The sequence below is a fragment of the Medicago sativa genome, chromosome 8 (assembly GCF_051527215.1).
Source record: "Medicago sativa cultivar Bolivia chromosome 8, Bolivia_mono, whole genome shotgun sequence".
Taxonomy (NCBI): domain Eukaryota; kingdom Viridiplantae; phylum Streptophyta; class Magnoliopsida; order Fabales; family Fabaceae; genus Medicago; species Medicago sativa.
Genome location: NC_140756.1, coordinates 31,450,238 through 31,474,662, shown reverse-complemented (window position 1 = coordinate 31,474,662; position 24,425 = coordinate 31,450,238). Strand labels below are relative to the sequence as shown.

The 24,425-nt window shown below is 31.0% G+C and overlaps 2 protein-coding genes and 1 pseudogene across 3 annotated transcripts; all 3 read right to left on the bottom strand.

The window, feature by feature from the left end:
- Window positions 1-790: 790 nt before the first annotated feature.
- On the bottom strand, window positions 791-2,137 carry LOC146898418 (2-hydroxyisoflavanone dehydratase pseudogene; annotated as a pseudogene). Its single transcript, XR_015021251.1, has one exon. The product of XR_015021251.1 is annotated as a 2-hydroxyisoflavanone dehydratase pseudogene (transcript).
- A 12,291-nt stretch (window positions 2,138-14,428) lies between these two features.
- LOC146898417 (uncharacterized) lies at window positions 14,429-16,779 on the bottom strand. Its single transcript, XM_085736554.1, has 2 exons — window positions 16,746-16,779; window positions 14,429-15,397 (listed from the first exon to the last, which is right to left on the bottom strand). Exons 1-2 carry the CDS (start codon window positions 16,777-16,779, stop codon window positions 14,895-14,897), a joined length of 537 nt encoding a protein of 178 aa, XP_085592680.1. The 3' UTR covers window positions 14,429-14,894.
- Window positions 16,780-21,163: 4,384 nt separating this feature from the next.
- Window positions 21,164-23,674, bottom strand: LOC146898416 (protein neprosin-like). Its single transcript, XM_085733986.1, has 7 exons — window positions 23,487-23,674; window positions 23,281-23,367; window positions 22,948-23,148; window positions 22,652-22,822; window positions 22,291-22,341; window positions 21,925-22,071; window positions 21,164-21,659 (listed from the first exon to the last, which is right to left on the bottom strand). The coding sequence occupies exons 1-7, from the start codon at window positions 23,631-23,633 to the stop codon at window positions 21,285-21,287; spliced, it is 1,179 nt and encodes a 392-aa protein (XP_085590112.1). The 5' UTR covers window positions 23,634-23,674; the 3' UTR covers window positions 21,164-21,284.
- Between the last annotated feature and the right edge of the window lie 751 nt (window positions 23,675-24,425).

Genomic DNA, 24,425 nt, shown 5'->3' with positions numbered 1-24,425 from the left:
TCCATAACCTGTAGCATATCCTTAAACAATAAATAAAGATAGATAGACACACTTAATGTGTACACCTCTTTGTAACACTATGGGAAATTTTAGTTAACCAAATATATGGTCTGTGTAACTATATTTTTTTAGTTGTGTGACCATTAATTTTCCAGAATTTAAAAGCTGAAAAATGTGGTCACGCAACTAAAATGCGCGTGACAACTATTTTTCCACTTAGTTAACCAAATAAATAGTGGTCACTCAAATAAATAAATGTGGTCACACAGACGATATATTTGATTAACTTAAATTTTCCAGAGTAGTACAAAAAGGTGTACATACTAGGGATGTCTACTTATCATTGCTCTAAACAATTAATGTTGATTAGAAATAAACATACCATGTGTACTTAATCACAATTATTGATTCACCAGTGAAAGATCTTTTTTTTTTTTTACAAAATAAAAGATATTCATTCATTCAAATTGAAATAGTACATCGATATAATGCAAATTCGCTAAAAACAAAAAGGATGAATCTGTGAACAGGCTCACAACATCCATGTTAATAGCATAAAACGGCAAAGTACAAATGCCTACACATATGACTATATTTAAATCTCCGAAATAACCATGTTTTCGGATCTGCAACGTGGATGACGTCAAAGTCATTGATTGAATCTGCACTGGATCGAAGCTGATCTGACAATCTGAAGCGATCAAATACCTGAGAGAAACAAGAAAAACAAACAAGGTCGCACAAACACGACGAACAACCAACGTCGCACGAAGACGACGAAATCACAAAATAAAATGAAACATATGTGAAAATCATTTATTTCAATAAAAGGTAAATAGAAAAACGAGTTAGAAGGGTGATTTTGGGTCAAAAATTGACCCTAAATCACCCCTCTTTGGTGGATGAAAGAGAAGAAAGAGTTTTTGTGACGGCTCACCGGTGAAAGATCTTTTGTTATTGATTCACCAGTGAAAGATCTTTTGTTGCCTTGTTGCCTTTAGATAATCACAATTATTATTGATTAAAAACAAAAACTACTATAGTAGAAACGATAAAATCAAGCAAAGTGATCACGACTCTTCTTCACTCTTGGACAAAACCAACCAATCGCTGGATAAATATCTTGGCACTCTCAGATTCTGGTTTAACCAATTGATAAACATGGCCCTCATCTTTCTCTTCAAAGAATTCCAATTTTCCTTTCCACCCACTATTCTTCACACCTTCCCAATACCAAACTCCTCCATCCCTTAACTTATCTTTTCCAGCAACACAAACAATAATTCTTGAACAACCAAGTTTTTCCAAGCTAGGTGCACCTTCACCCAAAGGATTAAACTTAGGGTTATCAATTCCAAAAGGGGCATTTGGGTACACAAAATGCCAAAACTTATTGTAAATATTATTTTCAGGCTCAATAATAGGTTCTGACCCAACTGGGTAAGAACTGTAAAAATAAGGATGAATTATAATAGCTCCTAATATTTTAACACCATTAGGTAAATTTTCAACTCCAGCTTGAATTGCAATGTTATGAGCAATATTAGCACCAGCACTATCACCACCAATGAACACTTTATTAAAATTACCATGTTCAATCAACCATGGCTCTGGATTGTTGATGTTACTATTCGCATGAGAAGATACCCATTTGAGTGCAGCCCAACAATCATGGTAACATGTAGGGAGAGGATACTCAGGAGCACGGCTATATTCAATTGAAACAACTATCACATTTGCTAGTGATGCAAAGGTTTTCAAATGGTCATCGTACCTCTTCGAGAATGTTGATTCAAACATGAAAGCGCCGCCATGAAAATAAACCAAGATTGAAAATTTGGAAGGTGGGTTTGTGATTTTTGGAAGGTAAATACGAGATGAAATTGTGGGGTTGTGTGGGATTACTATATCTTTGGATGAAAGTCCTGTGTTTGGGTCATTGAGAGATGGAGGAACAAATGGGGATTGGTTTGGTCTTTCTATTGAACCGTCGCTAAAGATACGAAGGATATTTCCCATTTCGGTAACTATTTCTTTAGCGACGGTTTTTGGTATGGTGGGTGTTGTGGAAGCCATTACAATTGAGGATGCCAAGAGTGTTTGAAATGAGTTTCAAAGTAAAATATGAGGCTGTTGTGTTTTTTTGGTGATGATGTAAGTTGGTATTTATAATAAAGAAATGCATCTACATGTGGGTGAAATTGTCATCTTCTATACCTAATATCTTCTATACCTATTAATAAAGGCAATACTTTTGTTTGGTGTGGCCTATTTTACTTTTCAATTTTACCCTTGGTTTAACACTTAAATTACCCAGTAAAACTTAACTGCAAGTTATGGTACACAGCCACAAAATCACAAAACACGTTAATTGGTTCTTAACAAAAAACAAAACCGCTGCTGTGCATATAAATCTCTTTTTCATTCCCCTTTTCTTCATCTTCTCTGCATCTTCTTTTGTTACTTTTTTTTTTTGCCAAATACCTCTCTGGGTTCTTTAAGTTTCACGTTTGTTTCAGATAAGTCTTTAAGTTTTGATTTGTTTCGGATAGGTCCTTTAAGTTTCTAAGATTTCAGATAGGTCCTTTAAGTTTCGAGTTTGTTTCAAGTTTGGCTTAACGGACATATCAACTTTGGCTTAACGAAGGTTGATAGAAAGGACTTATCTGAAACAAACTCGAAACTTAAAGGACCTATCTGAAACCTTAGAAACTTAAAGGATCTATCTGAAACAAACATGAAACTTAAAGGACCCGGGGAGGTATTTGGCCTTTTTTTTTTCGTTGATTGATATTTATTCTTAAATTCATTTTTTATTTTACTACTTCCTTACAAGTTTTAATCACCTTTCTTTTTTATCTATCGCAGGGTGTGAACATAAGAAGAGTAAAGAAGGGAGGGGCGGCATTTTTGTGATAGTGAGAGCAACTAAGTTCTAATGATACGACAAAAAACAGTAGTATAAAGGTATTACTTTTATTCCATGATCATTGCTTTGTCTTGATGACCGTTTTACCATCTATTATATTATAAGCTTTATATATTATTCTTCAAATGGTGTTAAATAAATTATATTGATATATAACATACTATTAATTTATACAAAGATACTTAGTCAAATATATAACGTTAGAACAGTAGAAAAAACGGACAGACGGGCACGGGAGTACCCGTCTAGACGCTAGTTTGATGATAAAAGGAACAATATTAATTGATATAAATAGACATTTAATTATACTTTGACTTCTTTTTTGTTTTTTTTTTGTCACTACTTTGACTTCATTTAAAAATAAGATATCTAAAGTTGGATGAAATATAAATATTTTATTTTGAAACAATTAATATTACTATGGAAATTCTGCGGTAATTTTTTTTTTTTTTGGCATAAATAGACATTTAATTATACTCTAACTTCGTTTTTTATTTTTTTTTTCGTCAAGTACTTTAACTTCATTTAAAAATAAGATTTCTAAAGTTGGATAAAATATAATATTTTATTTTGAAAGACAACAATAATAGTCAAAATTACAAAATTCGTCTATTAACTTAATTTTAGGTAAAACTTTCGTCTTTTATATTCTTTTGTCCCAATTTAATCCTTATGTTGTAAAATGTCAATATCTTGCCATTTTTTATGAGATGTTTTCAATGAAATGTGAGTTTTTTAGGTTTGTATGATGAAGATTTGGATTTGTTTATGATTTTGGTGAGTTTTTTATGATATTTTTTTTTGGAGTTTTTGAATTTTTTTATTTAAAAGGATAAGTATGCTTTTTGTTGCAAGTTATTCGGCCAAAGCAGAATTTGTTGCAAGTTCTGAAAGTATATGTGCAGAGTATTTAGTTGAATGGAGTAAGATACATTATACTACAATAAAATAAAAAAAGAGATAGAAGATTTCCAAAAGAACTTGGTTTGTTGCCGTGACCAAAGAGGAAAACAAGGTGCTGCCTACTTCGACTATTTACTGAGGCGCATGAAACACTTATCGATGCATGATGATTTTTATTGGAGACAAGGTGTAAAAATACACTTGTTCAGGGAGGGTGATCTCAATACTAAATTATACTCCATCCATCCGTTTCAAAATACATGTCCAAGTCAACCACTTTACATATGTCAATGTACAATTTTAACCGTTAATATATTTAATTATCTAAAGTAAAAAATTATAAAAATTTAATATTTTAAAAATATTTGTTGAGACAAATCAAACAATAACTTACATGCTAATATTTATATCTATACATTAGTTAAAAAGTATGGTCAAAGTAAGTCAAGTGAATAGTGCATATTGCAAAAATTGAACATGTATTTTAAAACGGGGGGAGTAGATTTCAAGCATGGGCTACCTCTGTAGAGGATGAATGGTGTGTGCATGTGTGTTTGTGTGAGTGTGCGAAAGACAACATTGGTATAGAAACTAATAATGCCAAATGAATATACAATAATGTCTAATCAATATAATTACATATTTGACAAATCAAATAGTAATGCCTAATGAATATACAATAAACATAATTGATTCTAATAAATGTCTAATGAATATACAATAAAATAAACATAATTGCTTCTAATAGTTTTGTCCAAGAGTGAAGAAGAGTCGTGATCCCTTTGCTTGATTTTGTAATTTCTACTAGTAGTTTTTGTTTTTAATCAATAATTGTGTTTTCTAAAGGCAAAAAGACAATAATAACAAAAGATCTTTCACGGGTGAATCAATAATTGTGATTCTGTATCTTTATCTTTTTAATAAACAAACTAGCATGGACACCCGTGCCAAGCACGGGCTAGATTGTCGTTATATTTGATGGAGGGAATATTGTGATGTATCAGGTGTTACTTAAAACTTTAGATGGAGTTTTGGTTGTATCATTATCACTTGTGTGGTTTCTCTTTATCCAAATTGTCGATCTACATCAACGTAGGCTCCCACAGAAAGCCCAACGGTGGTATCACATCCGGGTTCGACGTTGTCGGGGAGCGAGAGTTGTTCTTGGTGATGGACTACATACACAAAGATCCTAACACTTAATGGAGAGATGTTAATGTCTCAAGTGTGAGTTAAAATTCCGTATTGTATGCAAGAGTAGATGTGAGAAACATATAAGTGAAATGACTCATATACATAATGCCTTAAGACTTTGAAAGAAGATAGGATGTGAATCTCACTTCTGTGATTGATCTTAGCTTAATGTGATAATACAAACCATTGTAGGATCCTAGCCTAATGTGATGATTTGTTTCGTTATTTTTTGAGTGTCATTTGTTTAATTTTTCATCTTAAATTTTAGTTTTTGAATGTGATTAGCTTTCATGCACAAAAAAAATAACCTTTGTCATTTCAAATTCCTTCACTTATGGTATTTCATGGGATCTTGCAATGGAAAAATGTATATGTATGATGAGTTGACAAAATACATATTCGTTAGACATTTTATATAGATGTACATATTTTCAATAAATCTAATATTTTGGTAGCATAATTGCCCAGTAATATTCAACTTCTTCAACAAATCCATAAAATCACCAGCAATTCATTATGTTTCCTATGCTCTCACGAATAAAACGCACACTCCTTATTTTTTTTTCTCTTTTCATTTCTATCAAGTTCAAATTCATTTTTAATCTTCTTTTCTTTTATAATTTACTTTATCTCTTCTCATGAAAGAAAGAAACAAACACCCCTCTATGAAACTGCCGCCAACCCACTTTTTTTTACCATGTCGTGTCTCTGACCTTATGTGATATCTCACCAGATCACATACATAGTCTCACACTTAAGGGAGAGATGTTTATGTTTCATATGTGAGTTAAACTTGTGTGCAATAATATACATTGAGTAACATATAAGCAAGAAGAACAATATACCTAATGTCTTAAGATTTTACGCAAAGATGTGTGATGTCAATCTCACTTGTGGAGTTTCTCATAGTCAAATGTGATGGTCCAACCCATTGTAGACTCCCTCAGAACTCTAAACATTATAGTGAGTTAAACTTGTGTGCAATAATATACATTGAGTAACGTATAAGCGAGAAGAACAATATACCTAATGTCTTAAGATTTTACGCGAAGATGTGCTGTCAATATCACTTGTGGAGTTTCTCATAGTCAAATGTGATGGTCCAACCCATTGTAGACTCCCTCGGAACTCTAAACTTTAAAAAAAAAAATAGTTTTTGAATTTCATTTGTTTAACTTTTTATATCAAGTATAAGTTTTTGGATGTCATTTGCTTTCATACAATTTTTTTATCCAATCAATATTATATCAAATACCTCCATATTTGGTCTTTGGGTGAACGAACATGCGAATGGAAAAATACAAATGTGTTATGCTGAATTGAAAAAGTACATGATTATTAAACATTTTATAAAGATGTGGCATTTTTTTAACCGAGTCTATTTTTTGGTGAAATATTTACTCTTAAATTTCCAACACTTTTTAACTGACCCATAAAATTGTCAGTAACTCGCTATATTTCCGATACTTCCATGGACAAAACACACACTATTTTTTTCCCTTATCATTTCTTTCATGTTCAAATTTCTTTTCATATTCTAATTTAATTTTATTGTTGCTAAATTTATTTCTCTCGTTTCATGAAAGATGGGAACACAAACTTCCCTCCGCAAAAACACCATTAATCCATTTTTTTTAACCATGTTGTGCCTTCGCCTAACCTTATTTGACTATCAACAAATTATAGACGCATTGAATCTCACACTTTAGAGATATATGTTCATGTGTAAATTGTGACTTAAAGTTCCACATTATTGGATGCCAAAGTAGCTGTTGAGAATAAGTAGGATGACCAATACACCTAATGCCTTAAGGTTTTGGATAATGATGTGATGTCAATCACAATTGTGTGGTTTCACTTAGCCTAATGTGATAGTCCAACCTACTGTAGACACCCTTAGAACTCTCAACATTACGATAAACAGTTTCGTTAGTTTTGGGATGCCAATTATTTAATTTTTATATCAAATTTATGTTTTTGGCTGTTGTTCACTTTCATGCAATATTTTTTAATCAATCTCTAAGATATTAAATTCCTTATCCTTTGATCTTTGGTGGAATTGAACCATAGATAAACACTTAAGTGTTATGCTGAGTTAACAAAATATGTGCTTAGTAAATTCTTTATATGTTGTTGCGTTTTTTTACCCGAATCTAACTTTTTGGTAAATTAGTTTTTTTAACGCAATCTAACTTTTTGGTAAATTAATTACACAAAAATCTTCAACTCCTTCAACAATTTCATAAAATCACTTGGAACTTACTTCGTTCTTTATAACCTCATGGACAAAATACACAATTCTTATTTTTTTTAACTGGTATCAGTTCTCTCAATCTCAAATTTATTTTTCATCTTCTAATTTCTTTGATCTCTTCTCATGAAATAAAGGAACAAAAACACACTTTTAGTAAATTACCATTAATCTACCTTTTCGATCATGTTGTACATCGGTTTGACCTTATTTGGCTATGTCACGTAATTACGGACACAGAGAATGTCACACTTGAGGGAGATATGTTATCGTGTAAAATAAGAGTTAAAGTTCTACAATGAAAGGAATAGTAGATATTGAATAAGATATAAGTGAGATGACTCACAAACTTGTGCCTAAATAATTTGGGAGAAATTGTGGTGTCGATATCATTTGTCTAGTTTCTTTTAGCCTAATGCAAAGATACAACCCAATGTAGGTTACACTTGCAGTCCTGAAATTATGATGATTTGTTTTGTTAGCTTTTGAATGTCATTTGTTTAATTTTTTTATGTTAAATATTATATTTTGGAAGTCGTTCGCTTTCATGCAATTTTTATTTGTCAAGGCGATAACTTTTTTTTATTTAACCTCTATTATTTTAAGTTCCTTCACTTTTAGTCTTTAGTGGGATATGACAAAGGAAAAACGTTTATGTGTTATGCTGAGTTGAAAAATACATGTTATTGTACATTTTAAATTGATGTGACATTTTTAATGAGTCTAATATTTTTGGTAGAATAATTACTCAGTAATATTCAACTCCTTCAACAAACTCATAAAACTACCCACAACTCACTCGTTATCCTTGTCATTTCTTTCTAGTTCGAATAATTTTTCTAATTTAATTTCTCTCTTCTCATAAAATAATGAGAAAAAAAAACACATCTCTATGAAACCACCACCAAGCCACCTTTTTTACCATGTTGTACCTCTGGCCTTATTTGACTATTTCATCATATCATAGACATAGAGAGTCTCACGTTTAAGGGAGAAATGCTAATTTGTCATGTGTGAGTAAAAATTCTATATTGCCAGCAAGATTTGATATTTATGAACATATAAATGAGATGAGTAATATACATATTGTCTTAAGGTTTTGGATGAAGATGTGGGGTTTCTCATTTTGAAACACAATACCTTGGTATATGTTCCTCATCAACATTATTGGACATCCAACTTTAAATCTTAATTTGTGGTTTGAAATATGCAACTGTTAATATCATTCAAGAACTCAATTGAATACCATTTGCTTTTAGCTTTTTATTTTGGTCAGATTGACAAACCGAATCAAAGCTAATATTTTCCTTCTCGTTTTCTGGAAACAACGATAGAATAATATTGTTAAAGTGCTCAAATGGGTCCAAAGTTTGAGCAAGTATCCCTCGCTCTTGATTTTTTTGGAGATCTATATATTTTCCAAATTATTTGGATAAACAAAGTCAATAAGGGAACACAATGAATAAGTTTGATCTAACCCACTTGTTTTGGCCTGGGACTACTTTTAAGGTCTCGTGTTTGATTCTCTCTGCTGCCTTCATATCAATTTTAAGGTCTCGTATTTTCTTTTCAAATCCATGTATCAATGCTTCATTGATTTTCAATGGAATATTGAAGGATGAACCGGTTGTACGAACACCTGGAATTAACATGTAAGCTATGACCCTAGGAAAAAATGGTCAAATTGATAATAGATTAGAGCCTCGTAAGTATGTGGATAGCAGTTCAATTTCTGCCTCATGTGTATGGAAAATATTCGGCTGAGATGAGAGAACTCGTCTTATGTATCCCACAGGTTTTCCAACTAAGATTAGTCACTGCTAAGCGGTGATGTAATTTTTATACCAATTTCATGATAACTCGAAAAAATAATAAATATAAAATTAGTTACCAAACTTAATTGATACATTTAATTAGTATATCTAATAAACATTAAAAATCAATATTTATTATTATTAATAATAATATAATAATAATAACAATAATATTTAAAAATTGATAATTTCAGCAAGCATTTATTTTGTATTATTTTCGACCAAAAATTTTCATCAATAAGTTAATCGATTGTTAGCGCATCCACAATGGACCTCTCCTTTTGGTTGCTTAAATGAGTCTCTATGTACATGTCACTTGCTCTTATAATTAATACTTAATAAGATTTAATCTTTCAAACTCTAGGAGTATATATGTTACCAGAATAACTCAAGGACTTTCTCTTAGTTCGTTCCTTTTATTTTTCTTTTGGTTTTCTTTACTTTTTATTTTCTTGTTATTTACTTTTTTCTTGGTTTGGTGTTTGCCCCTCAGCTTTTTGCTTAGCTTTATTGAGAAGGTTTTGGTCCATCCCCCAACTCCTTTTGTTCTTGTTTCCTTTTATTTATGCATTTATAAAGTGATGCAGCTGGTTCATAATTGAACCCCATTTAACTAAAAAAATAAAAAATCTCTCAAACTCAACACTTCAAAAAATATTAAATGGGTCTTAGTAATAAATAATTGTTGTGCATTTTATATTAAATGTGTAGTTTTTTAATAAATAATAGTTGTTTTCAATAAGAAGTTATTATTTTCGGTTGCTTTAACATGTGCAATATTGCATCTAAAAACCCATAGGTCTAGCCACTGTATATGTTCTACACCTAATTTTCTAGTTCTATCTAGTGGAGGTTCGGTTTAAAATTAACATAAAAAAAAAATACACATTTGTTGGCTAGTGCCCCTTTTAAAATAGATATATTTTGATTAATGTGTATATACACTCTTTACAACTTTGTTTGTATGAGAGGTAGTACAATACTTATATTATTGAGTAAACGTGTTTTATTCAAAATATTGATTGTTATAATGATTTTTTTAAATTACCATTTACATGCTCTTCAAAGTCAAATGAGGTTTGGGTTTTATCATTTTTTAAAAGTGAAAACGAACCAAACTGAATTGATGGTGTACGGTTTGGTTCGACCAAAACTGCATTTAAATAAAAGAGGAATTCCCTCAAAAAAAATAAAAGAGGAATTTTTTTTTCTTCAAGTGTTTGTATTTATTTAATACTGGAAATAAAATATATGAAATTCCGTGAGAACACATAATTCAGAAATAAAGTTGCAATAAAAATTTAGATTTTTTTTAGCAAAATTCAGAAATAATCATAGTAATAAAATTTAGAAAAACTTTTGCAACGTAAGAATCTAGAATATGTCAAAAAAGAAACTTAAGAATCCAGAAGAGAAGCTGCAACAAAGAAAAATGAAACCCTAATTCAAAATTCTTATAATGTAACACTAATCCAAACAACACAAAGAAGAAAAATAAACAAAAGCCTTAAAAAGACTAAAATACACACTTATTACATATGATTCGTGGTATAAAATGAGTAAATGACAAATTACCAAAAAAACTAAAGTTTCCTCCCAATTATAAAGATAGGAAACTGCTTTGTTCTCAATGTTATAAAGGTCTCTGCAAAATAATGAACACATTGTAAACAAAACCGATAAAAGAAATTTCAATAATGTTGAGTTTCCTCCCAATTAGAAGAAACACAACCAAACTGGAAGGAATTAAAGTCGACTAAACTGAGATATACTTTAGTTATAAATCCGATAAGTTCTTTGTAAATTTGAGGAACATTGAGTAGCAATATGGTCATCCGCAAACAAATATATGGGAAAATAAATATGTTACATTAATAGCAAAAGAAATTTAATGAATAAGATAATATCGTTATATGATGAAAATAATGTCTCAAATGAAGCATTTTCAAAAATGATATATAGTAGACAATTATTTGGAATAAAATATAAATCATGAGAGAAGATTCAAGATCCCTTTCGTTTATGCCTTTCTTCAGCTTCAAAATCAATTTCTCAACAAATTATTTGATAACTAACATTCTCCCTCTTATTTTCTCCTGTACAGCTAAAAATCCAACTATTAGCAATAAAATCCTAAACCATGGTCACAAACCATGATGAAGGGGAACAGTCTGATGCAATCAACAATAAAATTTGATGAGATTGTAGGAACTAAAGGTGTTCTTGATCTTCTTACCGTTCTCAAAACCATTTTTGAAAAATCGTAATAGTGATGAGAATAGGATGGGAGATAAAGATCTGAGCTATTTTATTTCCTTTTTGTGACAAAAAGAATCATTACCTTTCACTATTTTATTTTGGTTTTAATTTGATTTTAATAGGTGCGAAACAATTCAACGATAGTCTTGAATTAGACCAATTGTCAACATTCTTTTTTAGGACTGTTATAAGTGTTGAATAATTTGAATTTAATTTCATTAATTGGCAATTGATAGTTTCTTGTTTGATTTTTTTATGGGCAGTTTCTTGTTTGATTTGATATCAGGCAATTAAATTTCTAGATATCATTTTGATCATAATAATAAATCGAATGATTTCTTAAAATAGAGGCAGTATATGGAAGCATGTGTTGAGACTGGAATATCAGGTGCTAAGCATATACCATGTAATGGAAATTTGAATTTTTCTAGCATTAATTAACCTGACATTAATTAGAATGAGACTATAACATGCCACATGTACTTTTGAATGAAAATGGTTTCACTTGTTTATATTGTAGATGTAGATGTAGATTGTAAATGTAGATAAGGATACATATAGAGATATTTATAGTTTAGCCGAGATTGTTGTCTTTTTTTTAATATAATTTTAAAGTAAATAAAAAAATGTGGGTATGAAATAAAGGCAAATAAATATTATCGATGTTGATGAGTGACTCAAACAACCATAAGTATGTGTTTTATCCTGCAATTTGTAAAAAAATTAACAAAGAAGTTTGAGTATGTGTTGATGGCAGAAATAAATAAATATGGGGAGATAAAAATGGAATGCTTGATTAGGTGATAAAGAGTATTTGATGCATGTGAACTAATTTATCAAATGAAATGAATGGATGAGATTTGATGTTAAAATAATTTATGTGAAATAATATATATCAACGCCATGTTTAGTGAAAATGAGTGATTGACAATAGAAACGAAAAAACTTAATAAATTAAATCAGTTCTTTTAAATAGGAGCAAATGAAAATAATAAAGAAAATAGTCAGGTTTAGATACAATTCATTGAAAAAAAATAACTAAAATAAATTTTCTACATTTTCGCAGGGGTTGGTCTTGTTCTACAACATACATGAATAGTTTGCACCACAAAAATGTAAGATAAAAATATAATATCTTGAGAACTATCAACTAATATGTTACCCAAAAATACTTGAGAATTCTTTGTTTTTTTTAAGGAAGAATTCTCTTTTATATGCACAACTTCAACGTTGGAAGCACAAAATATTGACATGCCTTTCACATATCTCTCATTATTAATAGTGGTAAAAAAAATAGTTTTGAATGAAAAAATCTGATTCAAAACGTCTTTCAATTACGTCGCTTCAAATTAATAGAAAAATAATGAAATTCATTAAAACGTGAAGCAAACTTTTTCAAAAGGTGTAAATATATATGGGGATGAAAACCCTAAAATTAACAGAGCCGACAGCTAAACCTATAAAAGGGAATCAAAATTCGGAAGGAAAAAAAAAAGGTGCCTAAATCAATTTGATAATAATGAAATCAATAAAATTGAATTGGTCAGGAGGTAGAAATATTTGCATTTCAAATAAATGATATTATAAACAATTTGTACGAAAGGAAGATGCATATACAAATGATGAAAGACAAATTGACTATATATAGGAAAAAAAAACTCAAGATTGGTTAACTTAATATGATGATGTGTTGATTACAATTTGATTGGATGATAATTAAGAATTATGTACCAACATGTAATTGGTACATATCTTGTCATAAGCCGTTAGAACTTGAGGGTATCATAGGATGAATATGTGAATTTGAACAAAATACATGGATATATACAACATGTAGTGGAGTATTTGAAATTAGAGTGATGAAAAAAATATGTTAAGAAGAAAAGTGTTTCAATAAAATAAAAGAGAGATTTTGAGAATAATTTTAAAATTTTAGTATGAATTCTAAATGATGTGAAGATGTTTGAGACGGACAAACAATATTTATAGGAAAAAAGAAGCAAGTAAGTCACATCAATTATGCCATTAATTTAGTAATGAAATTAGTAACACATTAAATAGCAAAAATAATTTGAATAAAATATTCCATTTATTTTTTTGTCATTATAAGCCTTTTAGTCAACTTGCATAATCATGTTAATTACATAAGTCTTGCACAAATCACATAATATGTACCAATTACACAAGACATTAAATGCACCTTTTAATATAAGGATGCCATGTGTACTATCAAAATAAAATAGTGCAAATATATATAATAGAGATAACTTGCATAGTTACCGAGTACACATGCTCCGTTTATTTCTAATCAACATTAATTGTTTAAGGATATACTGCATCTTATGAAAACCGACTTAATTTAAAGGGTTTGTTAACAAGTGTTCTAAAACATACATTGTTTAAGTAACCACGAAAAAGAATTATTTTAAAAATACAAGTTAAACACATATAAAAATTACCATTTTTAATATTTAAACAATGTCCTAAGACACTTGTTAGCATTTTCTTAAATTTTTTTTTTGACAAAATAAAAGATATTCATTCATTCAAATCACTACAAGAAACATTCAAGTTAGCTAGGAAACATTTCCTAGGAATAGAAGCAAAATTCCTAGGTATGGAGGCTTTCCTAGGAAGTTTCCGAGGAAATACTTCCTAGGTATATTTATAGTTGTCCCTAGGAAGTTGCCGAGGAACCACCGAGGAAGTTGTTGACACACCTAGGAAAATTTCCTAGGAAACGTTCCTGCAAAAACTGCCAAATCCTGCCACCACTGTCACAGTTCAGTCGATGTGACAATTAAAAATAAAAAACAAAATTTAAAATTCAATTTAAAAATAAATTTCGAAATTCAATTTAAAATATTATTGCGCAAAAAATTTAAAATTTTTAAAATTGCGGCAAAAAAAATTTTGAACCAAAGAAATTTGAAATTTTTTGGATATTTAATTATTTGTTTCCTAGGAAATATTCCTCGGAAAACTACAAAAGAATAAAAAAAATTGAAAAATACAAATTTTCCCCTAAAATTATGTTAATTAAATAATAATTTTAAATATTATTTTACATTTCCAATATCCAAATAAACGGAAAATATATTCATCGACGAGAGAGTTTTAAAGTACAAAAGGGACCGTATATATGCGGCACACCTAAAACCCAAAAACAAGACCCAATCATGATGCAAGGAATATACAACATGGCACAACCAGCAAAAACGATGCCGACAATAGCATATCCCTGCATCAAAATCGAACACAAAGGGCCACCAGCCAAAATAGAACCTAAAAACTGCCACTGCAGCATCAACAACAGCCAAAACAGAAGAGCATAAATGCTGCAATATCAAACTGCAGCATTCACATAGTCCACAAAACTAGCCTAAAACTATCTAAAGCATCATATTTGCCAAAACAGAAGAGCATAAATGCTGCAATATCAAACTGCAGCATTCACATTGTCCACAAAACTAGGCTAAAACTATCTAAAGCATCATATTTAAATAAAGAAGTCAAAATATTCTTCTCATCTGAAGCATCATATTTAATTGGTGTCATCACTTTCATCCTCCTCAATGTTGGGATTGTCCGACTCATCTGAACCATCTTCTTCAACACCCGGTCTCCTTGATGTGCTTGCAATGAATTCCTCAAACCGTCGATCAACGCTTTCTTGAAATGCTCTATATTGCTCAGCGTCCCGTTCCATCTTGTCCCGCAACTCTTGCTCCATTAGCTTACGAGCCTGTAACTCCTGTGTCAATTGTTCTATCCGGGAAATCAAATGAGGCAACGTTTCCTGGTTACTTGAAGAACCTTCTCCAAATGAAGGCTCATTGATTACAGATCCATGCTCCATGAGGGGAGCGTACCGACCAAGACCATACCACTTATGCGTTGTCCCGGGTCCTGATACCTTCCTCCAAAGTTCTAGCTTGATCGCATCAGGCAATTCTTCATAGGTCGAATATTCTCGTGACTCTTCCAAGAATAGTCGTACCTCCTCCCGAAAAGCTACCTGTATATATAAATAATAAATGGAAATTGCTTAATAACTCTTAATTGCAAAACCAAACAACACAAACAGTCCAAACCAGAACAGCTGCACTACACAACAGTATATGCACATTTCTTAAAGAGGTGAAAACTATTTTGAATTTTCACTAGCCATATTTCTCTATGGTTTTATAACTTCATTTGTAAATGACCAAACCACCTGCAAAGATAACATTTAAATTTAAAGTTACTAATTCATTTGAGGCGTGTCGGCGTAATAAATGTGAGTAGCTCTCCCAACCGGGATTCAAATCTTGGTTCACCACATTGTGGAAGTCTAGCACCTTGCGTTAGCGGAGTCGGACCAAACAAAAGTGAAAGATGGGAAAATTAAGGAACCAAAGTCTTGGTTGCAAATTACATTCCACAAACTTCACAATGTCATAAGATTTTGGATTACTGTATTAAATATCCACCCTATACAGTTATCAATGCTCAAAGAGACACTTAAAAGCTACCTATCAATTCCAAAACAAGTTAAAAATAACATTAAAAACATAATAAGAAATGCCAAAATATCAACCAGGAACAGTGTCATCAACATCACATGCACAAAATGCTGCAAGATGAAGGACAAATAAAAATTCAGTTTATGGATCAAGCAACTCAGTAAAGAAACCATGATAATCCTATCCCCACAAAATAACCTATTCGTCTTTGGCTAATTTACTGAAACTGATAAGATTCTTAATAAAATAACAGACATGAAGAAGAATAATTGATTTGAACTAAGCCACCAAGCTTGAACAGGGCCAGGTTATTATTATGGTTTCGGATGCAAAATAAAATAAAATAAAACAGAAAACTAAAAATAGTAACATGAATATTCCTGGCAGAATGTAATGAAAGTTCAAAAACATCACACAACATTTTTTACTAATACTAATAATTTTAAATAAATAAGAAAAACTAACCTCAAATAATATAATTTGATTACAATGTAGATCGGAAAAGTAGCAGCCAACAGCAAGAACAAGAACTTGTAATAGGAAATGAAACCAAATATTAACTGCAAAAAATAATGCAACATATATTACATTAACATTTTATTTATAAATATAAAAATTGAAATCATTTAAAAAAATAGTTACCTTATATGAAAAAAAAATATGCAAGAGCAATTGTTGAATGGTATAGATGGAAAATAAAACTGAAGTGAGAAGTGTTAAAAATTTGGAATGAAAACTATAATAGAGAAGTGTTGAAAGACATGTATGTATATACACAAAAACCCAATTAAATAACCCAATATGGGTTGCTCAACGTTCACCTGCTACCAATTGAATATGCTAGGCCTTTTTTCACTGTGCTCAACGTTATCATAGAGTTGTCACGTTACCTTTTCCTGCAAAGCCTGTTGCATTCTGTACCATGTGTTTACCTAGGAATTATTTCCTCGGTAACCACCTAAAATTCCTCGCTAAGCATCATCCTAAGTGGTCAAACGGTCAAATATGCCTACCTAGGAAATATTTCCTCGGTAACCACCTCCATTTCCTCGCTAAGCATGGTGAAACGGTCAAATATGCTTACCTAGGAAACTTTCCTCGGTATGCATTGTCTGTAGCGAGGAAGCTGGATTCCTAGGTATAATTCCTAGCTAAATGGATGATTTCTTGTAGTGAATTGAAAGAGTACATCGATATAATGCAAAATCACTAAAAACAAAAAGAATGAATCTGTGAACAGGCTCACAGCATCCATGTTAATAGCATAAAACTGCAAAGTACAAATGCCACATAAGACTATATTTAAATCTCTGGAATAACCATGTTTCCGGATCTGCAACGTGGATGACGCCAAAGTCATTGATTGGATCTGCACTGGATCGAAGCTGATCTGACAATCTGAAGCGATCAAATACATGAGAGAAACAAGAAAAACAAACAACGTCGCACAAAGACGACGAACAACCAACGTCGCACGAAGACGACGAAATCACAAAATAAAACGAAATAGATGTGAAAATCACTTATTTCAATAAAATGGAAATAGAAAAACGAGTTAGATGGGTGATTTTGGGGTCAAAAATTGACCCTAAATCACCCCTCTTTGGTGGATGAAGGAGAAGAAACTAGGGTTTCTGTGACGGCTCACAAGAGAGAAAGGAAAAAGAGAGTGCATTTTCTTAATTTAAATATCGTAAATGTAATACATGTTATGTTTCCCTCGTGTAAGACACAAACACGTGATACGTTTTATCTTAGTCCCTGAGAAATATATCAAACATTTAATGGGTGTGGTTATCATGCATAAGGAATCCTTATGCACCCTGCATAAGTCCCAACCCATTAACCAGTAGCCCAACATAATTGTTTCCTACACCCCCAAAGGAAACCAAACGCGGGACCAAACAAAACAAAATAAAACGAACCAAACGCGGAAACAAACTGAATCATCACCGTCGTTCATCATCATCACCACTGAAATCTTCAATCTCATCATCAACACCGTCGTTCATCATCATCACTGTCATTCACCATCATCATCACTGTACCGAAATCATCATCATCATCACCACCACCGTCATTCATCATCATCACCGTCAATCAAAATTGTATATGTTAGTTGGAAATGGTTTCAGAGTGTTGACTTGGTTCAATGACAGTCACAAATGTCCTTATTATAGTATGTTTTGTATAACATTATGCCAAAACCATTTTGCTGTGGAAATGGTTTCTGTGAGTTGGACTCCAAAACTATTTTGCTGTGGAAATGGTTTCTGTGAGTTGGGCTCCAAAACCATTTTGCTGTGGAAATGGTTTCTGTGAGTTGTACTCCAAAACCATTAGATGTACTAAATAGCAGTGAATGAACCTAACTGCTTTAACAAACTCAATCCTATCGGTAACCGTCACCGGCCGAGTCCTGAGTTGCATCCATTACCGCCGCTAACTAAATCTCTCGTCGTCGATTCTCATTCTCAAGTTACAGAAGCGTTTTTTAGAACAAACACAACGTGAACCTTTGAATCCGAAATCGGTTCTGACGGTAACAAAGCCAAATCGGCATCACCAAGCTTCAACAACACAAGCTTGTTTTGAAGCCATCAACAGAACAACGGACTAAACCAAATCAAGCTTAGCCAAACAGAACCGGTCGAAATGGAAGGAGAAAGCAGATCGACGCCGTAGCATCATCAATCCAAGCTGTTTCCGACACGCCGTTACGACGTGGCATCGGAGGCAGTGGTCCGGTGATGAAGAAATCGGAGACGTTTTCCAGCAGGGAGAAGAGTGTTTCTCCGGTGAGGAAAGAACCGTCACTGAGTTAGGATGAGTTGAATCGACGAGTTGAAGAGTTTATTAACAAGTTCAACGCGGAGATGAGGTTGCAGAGACAAGAATCGTTGATGCAGTAGGATTATTACACGTGTACACTAAATCTAATGGTTGTGAAGTGTTTATGCAGGGTGCATAAGGAAATTTATGCATGATAACTTTTGCCACGTTTAATGACTTCACATGCTTTCTTCAAATTATTGAAATTTCAATTTCAATTTCAATTTCTTTTGACCGTGAAAATTAGATGTTTAACGAACAATAGTACTTTGCAATTGCATCAAGAAAAAACATTTATCGAACAATATCATCCAACATTTAATAACATTCATCAAAATATAACTTTACCAAACAATAAATTTCAATTTCTTAATAAACATTTAATAACTTCTTTATTTATTTTTGGGTTAAATATGTTTTAGATCCCTATAAAATTGGGATCTTTTAAGTTTAGTCCTTACTTAATTTTAATAGTTCTCTTAGTCCTTAAAAAAAATTTGATACTCAGTATTAGTCCCTCCTCAATTCAAATTTATTTAATTTATGCTTAAACTCTTGAGTTTTTGAACAAGTTTTTGCTGACGTGTTAAGAACATTACTAAAAGTTTCTCTGCAAAAAAAATGTCTCAAAATTTGATTTCTACGTCCAGATTTTGTTAATTTTATCTTTAACTTCTGTCGTTTTAAAAAATTCATATTTAATTCGTTTTATGTTAAAAAATTCTAAATTTTAGTAAATGAACCTTTCATAGTGTTCTAAACTTGTGTCAAAAAAATCGTTTAAAAATTTTAGCGTTTAAGGATAATTAAACAAAAATTAAGTAAGGACTAAAAATTTTAGCGTTTTTTTTTGTAGGGACTAAAAAACCTATTAAAATTTAGTAAGGACTAAACTTAGAAGTTCCCAATTTTATAGGGACCAAAAACATATTTAACCCTTTATTTTTTGTTCATCAAGAAAAATTGTTACATTTTTTTTACAAAATGTTCTATTTCTTTTGTCAAATAAAAATAATTGGTTTTATCGTTCAATCAAAAATCCTATAAAGAAAGAAAATTAATCAAGATGTAAGTCTAGGGATGTCAATGGGTATACGTGGGTACGGGTAGTATGATATCCGTCTCCGCCCCGTTGGGTACCCGTCCCCATACCCGTGCGGGTATCACTATACGGGTAACCCACGAGTATTTAGATACCCACGGATATCCGCGGGTACCCATGGATTTTCATTTATTTTTTTGTACAAAGAAAAAGTTCAACTTTTAAAGATCCATACATAACATATTCCATTCAAATTTCATAATCCATACCATAATCAAACAAAAATAAGGATTCTTACATAATCCCAAGCAAATTCATCATACCAAAAAAGATTAAATCAATTCAAATCCATAAAACAATTAGAAAACCCTAAAATTAGTTTAATCCTCTAAAATTAGAAAGCCTTAAATTCTAAAATCATAATCAAGTAATCATTCTAAGGAGAAGAAGAAAAGAAAAGAGATGAAGAGACATTTTTGACGCTCTTGAGAGAAAGAACATAGAAAACTAAAAAGCCGTACATTAAACTAGAGTTTTTTCACCACACTCTTATATAAATATACACATGAATATTTTAGTAATTTACAAAATTTATTAACGGGTACGGATACCCGCGGGCACGGGTATCATCAAATCCGTATCCGTGTCCATAAAGTAACGGGTAGTTAAATACCCGTTTCATATACCCGCGGATACCCGTTTAGCTACCTGCCCCGTGCCCATGATGGATTTTATCCGCGGATACCCGCGGGCACGGATTTTTTTGCCACCCCTAGATGTAACCCCAAGATTTGGGGGAAAATGATAAGAACGATTGTGATAACAAAAGTGGAAAAAAAAAATTGAACGAAATCAAAGACCCAAGTGAGGAAAGAATAACCGAGAATTGATTTTACGAAAGTGTAATTTAAAGAGAAAACATGGCTCTGATGCCATATTAAGAATTATTCGAGCGAGGTGGTTACAAATAAATCCACCTTCTACCTTATATATTAACTAACTCTAAAATGAGTATAACTACCTATATTTCAATAATTTTATCAAATATAAATTGGTACTATAAATAATAAAATCGAGTGACGACACTACGCTTTAGTGAACACATTATTCAGGACAATTTTGTTTTTGACGACACTATATATTAAAGATTTAATTTGTAAGGACGATTATTTGAATTCTAAACCTTGACAAGAGCTCTAAAATCTAGTTGATATTTCTCTATTTTAAGTTTAGAATGTGATTTTGATATTAATCCAATGTCTTTTGGTGTTTTGATTTCGGTGTTATTGTTGGAAGTGCATCATGCAATAGTAAATAAACTTGACCATCATTTATCCCTAAAAAGAAAAAAGAAACTAGACTATCATTCTTTTTTTTTTTTTTTTTATGAATAAACTTGACTATCACTTTGAAAACAAACGGCTAAAATTATACTTTTTTTCCGAGAATAGCAAAAATTATACTTTTATTAAGCTATAGTGATTGAGAACAATATCATCCACCACCACTTTCAATTTATTTTATTCATTCATTGATCTCCCTATTTTAAACATTTTCAAAGACCACAATTTCCACCTGGTCCCCCAAACATCATAACACGTTCCAAATTATTATCCACAAAACCATAGTACTTTGCATCATAACAACGACGGTTATCAGCATACACTAACATCTGATCTTTAAGGGGGGCACGATCATTTCTAAATCTATCCTTAAAATACATCTTTGAAATGTAGCATGAATGGAGAGGATTTCCATCTGGAAAATGTCCAGAACCCATTGGAGGACTTAAAAAATGAAGGAAAAACTGTGTATGACCAGTCCAACCAGCTTTCATTGCAAAATCTAGTTTATTAGAAAATAATGATGCTGGAAAATATCCAACATCCATGTCTTGTGCTTTTAGCCACCAGTTCTTAGTAGCTGGATCCTGAAAGACGACAAAACATAAATATTTTAACTAGGGAATCCGTTTTTTTATTGCGCTAACACGTGTATATTTTTTGACCAATATTTTATATGAAATTTTAATTTTGATGAATTATAAATACAAATATTTGTACTCTAATACAAATATAGATACTCTAATAATACATATTCAAAATATAACAGAAATATAGCACCCAATACACATCCAATAGGTGTTTCAATCAACATAATTTTGAGAAAAAGAATATTGGAAGCATAAAATTTACCTGTGTAAGGTTGAGGCTCATAGTAAATTGTGGTCCACCATAGGAAGATACATTAGCCACGGGTGCACCAACATAAATTTTTTGGCTAGTTTGCACGAAACCAGCACATAGCATATTGGTGCAGCCTGTATGTTGGATGCTATTCTTCTGCAATTTATTTAAAAAATAAATAAACTTATTCAAACTACTGTAATTGAAATAAATTGTTTAATTTTTGGTAGAAAATAAGGCAAAAGGCCAAAGATAAAGAAGAAAAATTATCTAAGATATATAAATTAGTCATACATATGATTTAGTCAAAAAATAAGTAAAGGAGTAACATGATTATAGCATTCCATGTTGTAAGTAGAAAGACATATTTCTTACCCATTCTACGAAGAAATGAGTTAATTTATCCCCTGACATACCTGGATATACCTGTCACCAATGTGGAAGAGATTAGAAATTTCCAACAGAAAATATTCTAGAACTCGTGATCAATAAATTGACAGATACATTTTCGAAATTATATACATACAAAAAAAAAAAAAAAAACAATAAAAAGAGGTAATGGCTCTGCTAGGGTTTCTAGCTTGGTTCGCCGTCGATAATGTTTCTCTCCCATTCTAACCTTTCCATTTCCTTGTCAAGGTATACTGGTTTATGGTCCAGGTGAGATGACAAGGGCTCGTTCATCATAGATGTGGTGGATTATATAAATTAAAGAAGATCAAAATTAAAGAAAAACCTGCCACCCTGCATGGATAAACATATGGTTGGGCACGGGAATGCTGCTTTCTCCAGTTGAAACATATATATAAGCAGAACTCATTTGGTGGTCCTCAACAGGTGGATTATATACATCAAGATTTCCTTTAACTCCGAAGAAGATTCTACCTCTTATACGTATTCCAGCAAACTAATCCAAACACAAATTCACTCGTTATAATTAATCAAGAGATTTTTTTTTTTAGGGTAATAATAATAATAATAAAATCAACAAAGATTTAATTTATCAACAAAAAAGTTATGTAAGAAACCTACATGACTGCCACGGTCGAACTTAGTCAGTGTACCAAAATTATTTGATAGTCGTTTTGCACGAATGAGATCTTCTTTTGTTGTTCTCTGAACAGGAATTGTTCCTTTAGGGCACAAATCCTTATCATCCAGTCCAATTTTTGAATATCCTGATCCATCATGTGATTTTGTGTTTGTTTGTGTATCTTGAAAACTAGATTTTAGCTGCAATTAAACCAAATAATTTCAATAACAATGCTAGTTAACATATTCTTTTAAAAAAATTGGTCAAAGAAATTAAATTTGAATAAAAAATTATTGGTAAATTGATTTTGTTAAGGATGAAGGATGAAGCACCTGTATCTTATGATTCTTTAGTAAAGGATGGTCAAAAGCTAGTTGCTTATTAATATCAATACAATCAACAATTCTTCCAAATTCTGTCTGTAGAAACCATAAAAAAAATATTTAATAATAATATTTATATATAACATTATAAGAGTGATGACATATAAGATGGAAAGAGGAATTTAAAATGAAGAAAGTAAGAATAATGATAATACTTGAATAGATTTTATAGGAGGCTTGTTGATGGCTTTCAATTGTTCCTCCAATTCCAAATCTTCAATTTTGGATAAATTTGACATTGATCCATATACTTCATAGTTTTTGGTTGCAAGACACAAGAAAAAGAACAAGATAATGATCATTTTTGCAAGTGAAAATAAGGACTAATGAATCTGATTGTACTTATCCCCTTGACTTTGTGTAATATATAACAAACAAATATGGATTAAATATTTCAAATGTCTTGAATTTTATATAAAAAAAATATTTTATTTGAGTCAAAGAATCATATAAATGCATTTCTAGTCAACAAATATATGAAACAACAAAAATATCTCACACTCCTCTCAAAAAAAGTATATGTAGTTTCTAGTCAAAGAATCATACTAATGTGGTGAATATAAAAAATAAAATAAAAAATCTGTACTAAGAATAAAGGGATTACAAATTTTTGGTGTAGCTTTTTCCTTTTCAATTTTACCCCTTACATAAATTATTTTATTTAAAATATAATTATCCTTTATTTAATTAAATAAATGAACTTTTCAAATATCTACACTTTTATATAATAATACAAAGTATAAATTGTAACAAATTTTTCTCAAAAAAAAAATGTAATTATTTTTCTCCATTTCGCTTAAACCTTTTTACTATTTTGTCCTCTGTTATCAGTCAAATTACAAACTTTTTAAAATATCGATTAAAATTTTATGACTTTTAATATTTTGATCAATAAAAGCCTCAAGATGGACACATTAATACCAAAATAATTAATGTGTATTCAAAAAAAAAAGTATTAATGTAGTTTCTAGTCAAAGAATGATATTAATGTAGTGAATATTTAATAATCTAATACTATAGAAAACAAAAAAAAAAATTGGTGTGACTTTTGAATTTTGAATTTTACCCTTTATTTGAAAAAAATTAAAAATAAT

Excerpts from the sequence above, each read along its gene's own strand:
- LOC146898417 (XM_085736554.1), bottom strand. The coding sequence starts at position 16,779 with ATGGTACAGAATGCAACAGGCTTTGCAGGAAAAG. Across the intron at positions 15,398-16,745 it reads AACAGGCTTTGCAGGAAAAG|CAATTTCCATTTATTATTTA; the intron begins GTAACGTGACAA and ends AGAGTTATTAAG.
- LOC146898416 (XM_085733986.1), bottom strand. The coding sequence starts at position 23,633 with ATGATCATTATCTTGTTCTTTTTCTTGTGTCTTGCAACCAAAAACTAT. Across the intron at positions 22,072-22,290 it reads CTCATTTCTTCGTAGAATGG|AAGAATAGCATCCAACATAC; the intron begins GTAAGAAATATG and ends AATAAATTGCAG. Across the intron at positions 21,660-21,924 it reads TGAGCCTCAACCTTACACAG|GATCCAGCTACTAAGAACTG; the intron begins GTAAATTTTATG and ends GTCGTCTTTCAG.